The sequence below is a fragment of the Elephantulus edwardii genome, unplaced genomic scaffold (assembly GCF_000299155.1).
Source record: "Elephantulus edwardii isolate Elephantulus edwardi_28Jun2011 unplaced genomic scaffold, EleEdw1.0 scaffold00165, whole genome shotgun sequence".
Taxonomy (NCBI): Eukaryota; Metazoa; Chordata; class Mammalia; order Macroscelidea; family Macroscelididae; genus Elephantulus; species Elephantulus edwardii.
Window position 1 is genome coordinate 6,451,092 of NW_006399915.1, and position 14,855 is coordinate 6,465,946.

Sequence of the window (14,855 nt, forward strand, 5' to 3'; positions counted from 1 at the left end):
GCCACTAGAAACTTAAGAGAATGATATGGGATAGTTTTTCATTCAAGCTGCTTAAAAAGAATTGACATGGTCAATATACTAATGATTTAGACTTCTCAGGATTGTGAGAACAAATTTCTGTTCTTTTTACACTTTATTCTGAAGTCTTTTTCTGTGATAGGCTTAGCAATGATACTGTGTCTGTGTCCACTTACATTTCACCTTCCTTATGTGAAAGAATGAATTTCATACAATAGAAATAGAAAAATGTACAATATGCTAAACAGAAGGTTAGCAGGTCAAATTGACCAGCTCTGTGGGAGAAGATAGGAAGTCATCTTCTCTTTAAATTACAGCCTAGAAATCCTAATGAACGGTTGCTATGTGGGAATCAACTTGACTTCAGTAAGTGAGCATGATTATTGCCACAGAACAGATCTTTGATGATATAAGGATGTGATAAATAATGAAAGATAATTTATGGATGTTGTGATTCAGTATAGTATGAATCTATGCAATGTTACATATGTATTTATTTTTTACTTGTTTAGATGCATATCATATGTCTTGTCATTTTGCAGTTTGCCTAGGGTTTTCCTTTGTTTTAGTAGACATTTACCTTCCATTCTGCATGTCTGTATGAGACAAACATTATTTTGAAGCTTAATTTGTATTTATATTTATGTGGACTTTGGATCAATCCTCTGATTAAAGAGTAGTTTGAATGAGTATTTCAATATTATTGTGTGCTAAGTGAATTTCCAATATAATTTGGGTATGCCCAAGGATGGGGCATGTTGCCAGGAGGGACCAGTTCTTGGAGCAGGACATCATACTTGGAAGGATGGAGGGAGAATGCAAGAGAGGAAGATCTTGGAGGAGATGGATTGACACAGCACTGGGGTAATGGAGATAGATATTTCAGAGAGAGCAAGAGTGGCTCGAGACAGGACAAGATCCAGAGCTATTGTGCATAGGGTTGCTATGAGTTGCAAGTGACTAAAGGGCACTTAAGAACAACAATGATAACAACGATAACAATCTGAAGTATTATAAAACTACGTTTGACTAAAGGAAGCTGAAATTTAAAATACAAATATTAGGTCAACAGAAAGAGATCACTCTAAGACTAGGAGACCAGTTTTAAGCCATAATTAAAGATACCCTTTAGGAGAAACTTGTAATTGCAGGATTTACCTTCAAAATGCGCAATAAACGAAGCAGTCGAACAATTTTAAGGAAGACCATTGTTTTAATAACAGTGAAATTCCTTTCTTTGGAGATTTGGTTGTAAAATGATGCATCTATAATACCAACAAATGTAATTGCGAGCTCAAATACGTTCCAGGTATGCAAAAAATATTCTTTCCTCATAGCTGCCACCTATTGATTAAAAAAGAAATCACATAGTTTTATTTATTTTTTTGCTTTTACTACATCATTTTCACATTAACATAAACATTACCAATTACAGTTTTCCCTGACCCACCTTAAAATAGTACTTGAATATAGAATATTTCAGAGAATCAAATAAGCCAACTATGTTCCTCATTGTCTGGTAACAGAGAAGAGGAACACTCTTGAGATTGGTGCAAATTGTTATTTGATTACTAACCTACAGTCTTTTCTTATCTTCCCACAGCTCATCTAGTCTTCATTTACTTGTGTTCAAGGCTTCAATCAATTTCTGAATTGGTTTTTAAATTCAGTGAGGATAGACTCAAAATCAACTTTTGATTCTTGTGGATACGATTAAATCTTCTTTAGTTTTAATTTGAAGCTGCATATGAGTAGTTGATGGTCTGTTCAATCATAAGCATCTGGCCTAGTCTTCACTGCTGATATTGAACTTCTCCAACAATCCTTTCCACAAATGTAATTGATCTGATCCTTGTGCATCTCATCAGGTGAAATTAATGTGTATAGCCCACATCTATGTTTCTTATAAAAGATATTTGCTGTGAATAAATAATTAACTATACAGAATTCAATATGGATTGAGGCTCAATGTCAAGAAGACAAAGATTTTCACCACTGGACCAATTGGCAGCATCAGGATGGATGGTGAAGAGATTGAGATTGTTCACAGCTTTAGTTTGCTTGGCTCCGCAGTCAACACTCTTGGCACCAGTAGCCGGGAAATTAAAAGATGTATTGCCATGGGAAAGTCTGCTGTTAGGGGCCTTCCAAAGTTCTGAAGAGCAGTGGTGTCTCTCTGGAGACTAAGGTGTGTCTGAGATAGGCTATGGTCTTTGCTACCACTTGTTGTGCATCAGAGAGTTGGACAATGATTAGGAAGGAGAGAAGGAAAATTGATGCCTTTGAGCTGTGTTGCTGGAGAATAGTATTAGGGGTACCATGGACTGCTAGGAAAACAAACAGATTCATCCTGGAGAGGGTTAAACCAGGCTGCTTCTTGGAGACAAGGATTCTGAGGCTTTGTCTACCATACTTTGGACATGTTGTAAAGAGGGACCAGTCTTTGGAGAGGGACATCATGCTTGGGAGGGTGGAGGGACAGCACAGGAGAGGAAGGCCCTCTATGAGGTGGATTGATTCAGTGACTGGGGTAATCAGGATGGGTGGTCTGAGACAGTGCGATTGGCATAGGATAGAGCAGAGTTTAATGCTGTTGCACATAGGGTCGCTGTGAGTCACGAGTGACTCAACAGCATGTAACAACAACGGCATATAGAATTCTATCATTCTATCTTCAGCCTCATTTCTGTCACCAAGTCCATATTTTCCGACTATTGGTCCTTCTTCCTGGTTCCCAAATTTGGCATTCCAGTCACTCATTATTATTAATGCATCTTAGTTGCATGTTTGATAGATTTCTGACTGCAACATTTGATAAAAAACATTGTTTTCCTCCTCTTTGGCTACCATTGTTTGCACATAAATTTGAATGATAGTGGTATTAACAGGTCTTCTTTGTATGTGTATGGAGATTTTCCTGTCACTCACATTCTTCTAAGTGGTATAGCTCTGGTCTATTTGTTGTACAGAGGTAACCCGTGGTTGCTGTGATGCTAAACATTGTGACATTGATGTGTCAAGTGTGATAATGGTTACCCATGGTGGATAGTGTTTGATGGAGCTTCCCAATTAAAACAAGCTTAGAAGAAGGAGAGGCATCAACTTCCAAAATAGCTTGCCTCCAGAACCTCTATGAACGTGGAGAAACTATGAAAGTTATACAAGTGTTTGGGTCTTTCGTTCATAGAGTTGCTATGAGTCGTCTACAACATGACAGCACCTAAGAACAACAACAACAACAACACCACAATATTATACTTCAAGATGGGTTTAGAAATGACCTTTTTAACTATAAATGCAATATTGTTTTTTCTCACTTTTTTTATCTCCAGAATAGTAGATCATATGATCATCTGGATCAAAATGCCCTATGACAATCCATCTCATTTCGCTAATACCTAATATATCCATATTTATTCATTCCGTTCCTTTCTTAACAATGTCTTGTTTTCCTACATTCACACTTTTCACACTCCATGTACCAATTACTAGTTTCTTCTTACAGCTGTTCCACCTCCTTTGTGTTTCTATATTTGAGGGCTCAGCCTCAGTTTCCATATCTGTTAGTCTACTCTAAGTGTCTCTGCTGTACATAGAGTTTTCAAAGGCCTGTTAATATTTCAAAAGTGGATGGCCAATCAATCCTCCTTCCTAGTCTGTCTTAATGTGGTTGCTTAATTTTAGGACAATATCTGACAGACAAGCGTTTTACCGAGCAGATGAAAGATACTTCCCTTACAGAAATAACCAATACATTCACCATCCCTGCCCCTACCTCTCAAGTGCATGTGTCTTGCCTCTTCCCTTTCCTTTTAACCATTTCTTGCACTCCTGCCTACTGGTCAAACCCTCCCTTCTCCAGCCTCCTCTTTATATGAAAGCTTAGTACACAAGTCACTTCTGTGATGGCTTGCACTACACCCTGCTACTGATCTCTCACACTTTTGTCTGTGTCTTGTTTAGGAGGATATAAATTCAAAACCCATGTACCAACTTCAGGGCAAGATTTTGCTTGAGGCAGTACTGAGGGAAGTTCCTTGCTACTGAGCTTCTGCTAAGTTTAGCTTTTCCACATATAGATTGAAAAAAAAAAAAAAAGAAAATGGAGACAGGATGCATCCCGGACACACTCCTTTCCTGGTTTTGAAACAGGTACTGTTTTACTGTTTTTTCTTTTTCTTTTTTTTTTTTCTCTGTTCTGATGGCTGCTTCCTGATCCAAATATAGATTTTGCATGAGCATAAACAAGTGTTCTGGGATTCCCATTCTTCTCAAGGTTAGCCAATTTATTGTGATCCACACAGTCAAATACCGTTGAATAGTCAGTGGAATGCAGATAGACATTCTTCTGGTACTCTCTGCTTTCAGCTAAGATCCATCTGACATTGGCTATGATATTCCTAGTGCTATAGCTTCTTTTAAACCCAGCTTGCAATTCTGGTAATTCTCTGCTGATGTAGAGATGTTTGATGGTGATGTTCCAGTTATGTTGGATTATCTTCAGCAGGATTTGGCTTACTTGTGATATTAGTGATACTGTTTGATAATTTCCATACTCTGTCAAGTCACCCAGTTTGGTAATGGGAATAAATAGGGATCTCTTCATTCAGCTGTCCAGGTTGCTGTCCTCCAGATCTTTTGGCACAACTTGATGAGCATGTCTAGGGCAGCATCTTTTTTTAGAAATATGTCAACTGGTATTCTATCAATTTCTGGGGCCTTGCTTTTTTGCCAATTCTGCTAGAGAAGCTTGACCTTCTTCCTTTATCACATTGCCTCTTGGTGATATGTGGTTTCATGAAATTCTTTGTCAGCCAATTCTTTTTAGTACAGTTACTCCATATACTTCTACCTTCTTTTGATGCTTCCTAGATCAGTCAATATTCTGCCTATAGCATCTTTAATTATTGCAACTCAAGGCTTGAATTTGCTCTTCAGTTCTTTCAGTTTATGAAATGCTGATTTAATTTGTCCCTTTTCATTTTCCAAGTCCAGCTCTTTGCACATTTAATTATAATAATTTTCGTTGTCTTGCCTAGCTACCCTTTGAAATCTTCAGATCAAATCCTTAACTTCCTGATTTTACTCCTTTGCTTTGGCTTCTCAGTGCTCTAGTGCAATAGTCACAGTCATTTCCAGTGATTTCATGAAAATCTTTAGCCTCACCTTCAAAAATCTATAGTTTCCTCATTTTATAAAAACTCTAATGAAACTTCCAGCTTACTTTGAACTTATTAAATAGAATGTGATTGAGTTTGGATTCAGTCTTTCCCACACCATGATTCTGTAGCAGTGTTTACATTTTTCCACAAAGATTTACAACTTATTTGTTTTAATATGAGATGTAATGAATGTGAGAGGTGTAATTAGTTGTTATCCCATTAGCTGTTATCTTAAAGATCGGTATTTTGTACTCATCCTGCATATGATCAGTTTCCAAAAAGACTGCAATGAAAAAAGCCCTGCAGAGCCTTTTTTCCTCTGCCATTTGGTGTAGCCATGTATTGGGAGGCAACTCAGTGACAGCTAATCACCACTGCAGATAGAATTCTTCTCTTTATACTTTCTGGGCCTTGAATGTCTTATATTACAACTTGTTTAATCCACATAAAATAATATTATTATTGGTTTGGCACATTTAATACTAAATTTTCAATAGATTTTTAAAAATCAAATTATAAAATAGCTCTCAAGCATAAATACATTTCTATACATAGCATTTATCTATCTAATATGAAACACATATCCACATATTTACCACTGTGCATTAATTTAGGAAAATTGGCAGTAACTTTGAAACTTACTCTATGTCACTAACACACATAATTTTTTAAAAATATATTTTTGCAAATATAGTAGCAATACTTAAGGCATGCACATTTTCAATGGGATTATTTGGAATTAATATTATATATTAAAACATAATTGCTTTGAAGGGAAGAACTGCACCATGCATCTTTTAAATGTTGTTTGTACGTAGTGCTAGAAATGCACCATTTTAGGATGATATACATGATGCACATACACATTAGCACATATTTTACATTACCTTAAGTACGGCCTCCAGGATATAAAACACTAGAAAAGAGAAGTTACTTTTTCTTAATTCTGCCTCATAAATTTCATTAAAAGTGGGTATCCAAGAAATTACAATAGGATATAGATTCATTAGAATCACAAGGTATCCAGCATATTCAAATTCATCAGTGAATACTATGCTGTGGATTATACGAAGTAAGAAATTTCTGTAAAAAGAATAAAAGTTTGATTTGTTAAAGAGTTGCCTTAAATTATTTCCATTACTACTCAGTTCTGTTCTGATTGTCGTTATTTATAGACTTTAACTTAATTTTGGGGAACACCCAACTCTAGCCAGTACTTTCTGGGAATCTGCTTTAGACATTGATCATTTAATTCCTTTCTCTACCAAACATTGTGAGGCTGTTGTTGTTAAGTGCCCTTGAGTCGAGTAAGACTTGTATCAACCTTATGGACAACAGATCTGAATCCTGTCCTATCCTGAGCTTCCTTATCTTCCCTTACACATTTGAGCCCATTGATGAAGACAGTGTATAAATCTATCTTTTGAGAGACTACCACTCTTTTGCTGACCCTCCACATTTCTAAACATGATGTCCTTCTCCAACGAAATTTTCTTTCCTAACAGAGTATGTCCAAAGTATGTGATATATTCACCATCCTTGCTGCACTTTCTCTAAGACATCTGTTTGTTCTTTTGGCAGTCCTTGGGATATGCAGTACTCTTCTCCAGCACCACAACTCAAACACCATCAATTCTTCTTCCATTATCCTTATTCGTTGTCCAGCTCCCATATACATAGCATGTATTAGAAAGACTATACCTTGAATTAGATGTGCATCAAAGTCTTTAAACTGATGTCATTGCTCTTCAGGTCTTTGGAAAGATCTCTGACAGCAAACTCTCCCAAAGTATTATATCTCCTGATCTTCTGCTGATGTGAAGGGATTGTAGATCCACTTAAGAAAAAATTGTTGACAAATTCAATCTTTTCTGAGGCTAGTTTCCCCTATTTTTTCCTCTCCTCTCTTCTACATATCAATCGCTTTTTAAAATTTTATTTTTTAAAACGGTAGTAAAGATAGCTTGAGACTATCTTTAAGGTAGATAGGAAAGATAGTTCACACATGAAATATTTTAAAAAGAAAAGGATCTACATCTGATAATTCAATTTTCAGAGATGACTAGTTAACAATATGCATAGTTCCTCGATCTAAGATTAATATTTAATCATCTGTCCTTTCTAAGGGGTATTTCTGTGTATGTAGGGTTGGAGAATTTTATAGGTTTGGATTCCGTTGAAGAAAAAAAAGTAGGAACTCTGGTGGCACAATGGTTAAAACATTCAGCTGCTAGCCAAAACATTAGCGGTTTGAACCCACCAGTTACTCTGTGGATAAAAGACGTACCAGTTTGCTTCCATTAAGGTTACAGCCTGGGAAATCCTATGGGGCACTTCCAGATGGGCGATCTCTTCCCATGCTATGAGCTGCCTCCCTCTGAAGGCCCGCTGGGGTGTTAGCTATGAGTCAGTTGTACTTCAGCAGAACACAATAACAACATAGGACTACTATGGGTAGGAATTGACTTGATGGCAGTGGGTTTTATAAAAAAAGAGAAGAAACCACGAACACAGAGATATGAACTGTCTCGATCACATGGCTAAGCCCTACCCGGCCTTGGGCAGAGCCTGTGCGGCTCAGCTTTGTTAGAGAACTAGTTAGCATTTTGTTAGCACAACTTTCTCTAAGATATCTGTAATGCCTCAAACCGCTTTTCAAATTCTTTTTCTTGATCTAGTAGTAGCAATATTACATGTACAGTAAAGCGTTGCAAGTAAAACTACCTCTTTCTTGAATACATTTATATTATGCTAGGTATACTTAGGGCATGTTTCAAGGAGGGACCAGTCTTTGGAGAGAGGCATCATGTTTGGGAGGGTGGAGGGACAGCGCAGGAGGGGAGGACCCTCAATGAGGTGGATTGATTCAGTGACTGGGGTAATAGGAGTAGGTGTGTCTGAGACAATGAGATTGGCACAGGATAGAGCAGGGTTTGGAGCTGTTGTACATAGGATCGCTTTGAGTCGCAAATAACTCAACAGCACGTAACAAAAACAACAACAACATGTAAATTAATTAAAAGAGATATAGATCTTTAAAACTTTAATATTGGTGCGCAACTTGGTCCTCCCTACCAGGATCATTCTTACTCTTTAGTTCAAAATCAGTGGACATGTCTGACCAGACATTAAGAATATTTATCCCAGTTGCACAATCAATTACTAGGGAAACAACCACAAGGTAGATCTATCAGATTCTTTATAAAATATATTGAGACAGACACTCCTTATGCTTTCTAACTTGCTAAAAACTCCACTCTGAGTTTAGGGCCATGACAGCCCTTAGAGCTTTGGTGCATCAACTTAAGTAGCATATCCAAAAGTCTTCAAAAAGTCTATCTATTGTCTCCCTGAGTCCACTGTAACTCTAGTAAAATAAATGCAGGTCTATTTAAGAAAAAACCAAAGAAATGGCTATAAAATATGCTTGTGTTCTTACTAGATCTTTTTTTTTGCTGAGGGCTGAAACAGGCAATTCAGCTGCTCGGGAGAAGGTTCTCCCATGCAATTAATCGCCTCTGAAAACCCATCAGAGGGTCAGCTCTGGGTTTGTTCTAACTCTACAATACACAACAACAACAATTCTGAATTTTGTCCTATATCCTGTGCTGTCCTCATGATAGGCTTAATCCCATTGTTGCAGGTACTGTGTCAAATCTATCTTGAGGAGGATCTTCCCACTTTTCTCTGAACTTCCACTTTTCCCAGCATGATGTCTTTTCCCCAAGGTTCAAATCTATTGCTCATAGGGTCATTGTGAGTCATAGATAACTCGATGGCACCTAACAAAAATAGTTTTGAAAAATGAACAGTTAAAGAAAACCATTGAGGTGATTATGATTTGCTTTTGCATTATTGTTTTCAGCCCTTTGTCACCTGTTGTCCCTTCAGTCAAGTAGCATCTCTGTTAACAGTTGACTGGTTATATTGCCACTTGATTCTCCATTTCTATAAGTTAACCATTCTACAAGTCTCTGCAAGTCAAGGAACCTACATTACCAATCCAATTTTGCAGTTCATAAAAGGAACTTTGACTAACTGAGATTGTTATTTAAGTGCTGCTATCTGACTTCTCTCTTTAAAAAAGTCTCTCTCTCTCTTATTGCTGTCTAGTTGGAACTGACTCAAAGCTGACCCTCCAGTGGGTTTTCAGAAACTACAAACGGCATGGAAAAGACTTCCCATCTTTCACATTTGGCTGCTAGAACTCTCAGTGTGTTCCTGTAATGTTGTTATATGTTGTTGAGTTGCTGGCAACTCATAACGACTCTACTATATATAACATCCCTAAACCCTGCTCTATCCTGTGCCGATCTTATTGTCTCTGACACACCTACACCCCCCCCCTCCCCCACACTGTCCCTTTATCCTCCCAAGCATGACGTCCTTCTCCAAGGACTGGTCCCACCCTGCAACATGTTCAAAGTATGTCAGATGAAGCTTCAGAAGCCTTATCTCCAAGGAGCAGCCTGGTCTCACCCTCTCCAGGATGAACCTGTTTGTTAACAGTCAATGGTATGTTCAATATTCTTCTCCAGTACCACAGCTCAAAGGCATCGATTCTCCTTCTATCATCCCAAGTCCTCATCTAGCGTTCTCATGCATAGCAAGTAATTGCAAAAATCATGGCTTGGATCAGGTGCACCTTAGTCTCCAGACTGACAGTTCTTCAGTACTTTGGAGAGGTCTCTGACAGCAGACTTACCCAATGCAGTTTGTCTTTTCATTTCCTAGCTGCTGGTACCATGAGTGTTGATTATGGAGCCAAGCAAACTAAAACTGTCAATAATCTCAATCTCTTTACCATCTATCGTGATGCTGCCAATCTGCCCAGTGGTGAGAATCTTTTTCTTGCTTTTAAGCTTCAATCCATATTGGAGGCTGTAGTAATAAGCCAATTTTACGACAGGCATGAACTACTGTCAACCATGGCTTGCAGAAGATAACTATCATCAAACATCTCAGAGAGTTTCACTGGGAAAAATTTGTTATCTAGGTGCTTTTAGGAAATAAAGAAAGATTTTTCATGGAAAATCTAGGCAAACATTACCAACTTTATAATATGCATTGTATTTGCTGGTTATTAGCCTAGTCAAGCTTGAAAGAGCATCCCTAGAGTGTAAAAACCACTTCCAAGTGTTCTTGAGACATTGTGGACCAGAAGATCCATGCCAGTACACTCTTCCATTTCTAGAATTGTGTTAACTCCCAACATAATTACACTCAAGATTTGGCCCCATAAAAAAGAAAGAAAGAAAATTGTTTCATAGGTATATTTTGCTTTTAGTCAGATCCTGTAATTTCTTTACTAGATAAGTTATGTCATAGATTGAACAGAATCAATATAATATAAAATATTTAGTTATATTATGAGGGTGCTCAGGGGGTCAAGGGTTAAGGAACTGGGCTGCCAACTGAAAAGCAAGTGGGTGGTTGCAAATTAGCCAGCATATAAGTTTAGACATATAAACAAACAGAAAGTTTCATGTGACTATAATAGCATTTCTGGTAAGATTCACAAGTACTTACCTTGATGGGGTCCCCTTTTCCTTTCTAGTATTATATACCCAATTGAGAAGTATTTTTCTTATAAAAGTAAGAATTTTTTTGCTTTCAGAGTAACTCTTTATTGTCTCAGGACTCATATATCTACAAAAGGAAAAAGAAAGAAATTCTAAACATGCTTTAAAATGTGTCTCAGTAATAATATCAGAAACCTAGAATATTATTTTGTCTAGTGATGAATATTAATATGACATTTTAGGGTTTAAAAAACTACACTGCAATGCCAAAAGAGTGCTGCTGTCCAAACTCACCAACTGCTTCACGGGAGAGGCAAGGACAGGCTACTTCTGTTTGATTTACTGACTCTAAAAATCTGCTGGGGGCATTTCCAACTTGATAGTACACAACAACCACCCACTGTAATTTTTTGTACTATCACGTCTGCATGTTGCAATAATGCCAGAGGTTGTACCATTGGGATTTCTCGTAGACAAGATTAAGTGAAGTTTTCAAACTAAGATGGGGAGGAAAAGCTTAGTGACTTAATCCAGAAAATTAGGCAGTGAAAATTTTAATGGATCAAAAGAACATTGTCTGACTGAATTCAAAACAGCATTGCAAAGTTCATGAACATGACATTGTTGTTATTGTTGATTACCTTCTAGTTGAACATGACTCAGAGACCCTATAAACAAAAGGCCTAAAGCCTTTCTCTGTCATTTATCAAAGTTGATAGTTTCTGGAGGCATGTTGTTTAGGAAGTGGATGATCCGACAATGTTTGTTGTGTTGCAGTCAGAGTGGGAGCGGTCCGGAAGGCGACCATCCACAATGTGTGTATGCACACAGACAACCCATTCTTTCATGTAAAAGGTGAGTACACAAGCAGGGCTGGTCCTCATCCTTTTGCCCTCATGTCTGAATTAGTCAAAGTCACAAGGGAACTGCTTCCTTGAGGTAAATCGCATGTATTGTTCTATTTCTCAGTGCAATTAGTCTGTTATCATAGGCTTTTAGTGGATTCCGTCTTGATATTCCCTGTATCTTTCTATTGAATGTTCATTGTCCTTCTTGCCTCTTTCTAACCCATTTACCCTTTTCGTTGTTGACCTTGTTTTCCTGCCACAGCACGGCCCAACGCACGAGGCTGCTGAAAGGGACAACCTGCAAAATCATGCAGGCAAAATAACTCAGGAGAGAAGCAAGTACTGAATATAGTAAGTTAGCAGAAAGTACTTAGCGTGTTGGAATATTATTTACTAATTCTTAAGTCCTCCATGATGCCTGGTGTGGTGGTGTATCTTCAAGTCTAACTGCCCCATAGCTGACCCTCCAACAGATTTTCAGAAGCAGTAAATTGCAAGACAGGAGATTGTCCATCCTTCTCCCACCAAGCAGCTGTTGAATGGAAACACATCTGGTTGCCTAGTGGTAAGAAGCTGAGCTGTCCATCCAAAGGTTTGCAGTCTGAACCCACCAGCTGCTGTGTAAGAAAAAGATAGGCAATCAACTCCCATGTGATTTACTGCTTCTGAAAACTCAATGGAGGGTCAATTATAAGTTACTTGCAGCCTGAAGGCCCACAACGATGATCTTTGGGTTGGCAGTGCAATGCCTTATTGCTAAGCCACTGGAAGCAGGAGTGGCATCCACTTCCTAAAGAACATGCCTCTGGAAACTCTATGAACTTTGATAAATGGCGATAGTTGTAGAGGAGCTTCAAGCCTTTTTTTCATAGGGTCACTATGAGTCGTGCTTGACTCGAAGGCAATCAACAACAACAAGCCACTAGCACTCCCTACTGATAGCTACAAGGTTAAAAAAGACTTTGGCCCCGGTGAAAGGACCCTGGGGGAGCAACTGATTCAGCATTATTAGTCTGCTAATGGAAATTATTCACTGCTCCATGAGCATGAGAAGGCTGTCTTTTCACTGTTAAGATTTATTGTTTCAGAAACCCTATACAGAGTTGCCCCCAGGAAGAATTTACTCAGTCACAATGGGTTTCTTTGTCTTTTGCCTTTATTGAGCCCTGGAATAGCTGAGAAGTCGTTTACCATGGCTTCACTTTGAAGGTAAAAAGCAGTAGAAAAGTTCATTCTGGTCAGAAGGAGAGACTTGCTTGAACTCAGAATTTCCGGTGGCCTAGTGGCAAGAAGCTATGCTACATCCTGAAGGCATGCAGTTCAAATCTATCAACGGCTCTCCTGAGAAGGGCAATCTCCTCCCTGGAGATTAACTGCCTCTGAAAACCCGCGGAGATATTGGACAATAACAACAATAACAGAGCAAGTCTGAGATATGTAAAGTAGATGAGTTGAATGAGTGTAGGGTATAGAGTAGGCAGTGATAAAAGACACCTTATATTGAACGATCTCACGTGGCGCAGTCAAAGCAAGAAAACACACTTGCATTATCTTCTAAAAGCATTAACACAGAATGAAAGCTGTCTTTTGACAGCTACTTACTCTCTTTTCTTCTCACCAAAGCTTCCTGCTGCACCCACCAACAACTGGACTGCATTCTGGGATAGAGTCTCATTCCTGTATTGCCTCTGGTAGCTTGCCTTGGGAGGAATGTTGAGTCAAATCATTACATAGTATAGACCACAATGACAATTTATTACTGAGTGCATGATAAAATGATATGAGAAAGATGTCCACATTCCCAAATAATCTATTGTTTATTAAGAACAAAACAAACAATAAATCCTTCCTACTGTATCCAGTCTATGAGATCAGTGTTGCTCAACATGCCCCAAAACGGTTCTGCAAGAAGAGATTGCCCTGCGAAGTATTAAATGGGTTCACAAACAACCTGCTTCAGTGAAGTTCCATGGCTAAAAAAGTCTGGCAACTGTGAAACTCTTATGCATATCTTCAAAGTCAATAATGCATATTATTAGGGGCCTAAACACCCGAGAAATCCTACAGTAAAGAAGTTGATCTTGAGCTCACAACTTTATTTCTGTTCATCCAGTTATTTTGACAATGTTGTTCACTGCTGTCAAGTCAGAACTCATTCATAGTTGACCCTCCAGCAGGTTTCAGAGGGTATAAATTGCACGGGAGGGGACTATCTTTCTCCTGTGGAGCAGTTGGTGAATTCGAACTACTTGTCTTTGAGTGAATTGGCAGACCTTACAGACTAAGTCACCCGAGTTCCCTCTTGTGACTTAGATACTTCACTCAGCCTAATATCCTCCAGGGTCACTCATTTTGAATAATATTGCGTGAATTCCTGGTTTTTCAATGCAGCATAGTATTCTACTGTGTGAATATACCACAGCTTCTCTATCCATTCGTTTTTTGATAGGCACTTAGGTTGTTTCCAACTCCTTGCTATTGTGAACAAAGCTGCGATAAACATGGCTTTACATATATCTGCTTGGGTGACAGTTATGGTCTCTTTGGGGTATATTCCCAGTAGTGGTATTGCTGGGTCAAATGGTATTTCTATTTGCAACTTTTTGAGAAAGCACCATACTACCTTCCATAGTGGTTGCACCATTTTACACTTCCACCAACAGTGAATAAGGATTTCAGTTTCTCCACAACCTCACCAGCATTTGTCATTTGCTGTTCAGTTAATTTTTACTATTTTTACTGGGGTGAGATAATATCTCATAGTTCTTTTGATTTGAATCTCTCTCAGTGCTAGGATTTCGAAGCTTTATCTCACATACTTTGGACATATGACCAGAAGGGACCAATCCTTGGAGAAAGACATCATGCTCAAATGGTGGAGTGACGGTGCAGAAGAGGAAGACCCTGGAGGAGTTGGACTGATATAGAAACTGAGGCAATTGGGGTTGGTGTGTCAGAATCAGTCAGTCTGGCTCAGGGTAGGGCAGGCTTCAGAGCTGCTGTATGTAGGGTCACTATAGGTCGCAGGTGACTCAACAGCACACAACAACAACATACTTTACATATAAAGAAGCAAAGGCTCAAAATTAAGAGTTTTCCTGAGTCCATATATAAATGTATATCTCTTTGAACGTAAAGCCTATTTCCTTTCCATGACAACCCACTGTCTCAGCTGCATCAGTGCTCCTCTTCTAATGTATAGTAATAGAGAAGGTATTGTCTCAGCTAACAAAAAACTCCTTGAGATTAAGGGAGAAGATCTTAAATCTTTGAAAACAGCAATCAACCGATAAATAGTTTTTTTG

The 14,855-nt window shown here is 38.4% G+C and overlaps 1 protein-coding gene across 1 annotated transcript in view; it reads right to left on the bottom strand.

The window, feature by feature from the left end:
* Nucleotides 1-14,855, bottom strand: part of SLC9C1 (solute carrier family 9, subfamily C (Na+-transporting carboxylic acid decarboxylase), member 1) — a 213,179-nt gene that overhangs the window by 152,011 nt on the left and 46,313 nt on the right. The window contains exons 13-16 of the mRNA XM_006895358.1: nt 13,153-13,250; nt 10,710-10,829; nt 6,068-6,263; nt 1,177-1,362 (exon numbers count right to left, since the gene is read on the bottom strand). Of these exons, the coding sequence (XP_006895420.1) occupies nt 1,177-1,362; nt 6,068-6,263; nt 10,710-10,829; nt 13,153-13,250 (600 nt within the window). The remainder of the gene's footprint in view (nt 1-1,176; nt 1,363-6,067; nt 6,264-10,709; nt 10,830-13,152; nt 13,251-14,855) is intronic.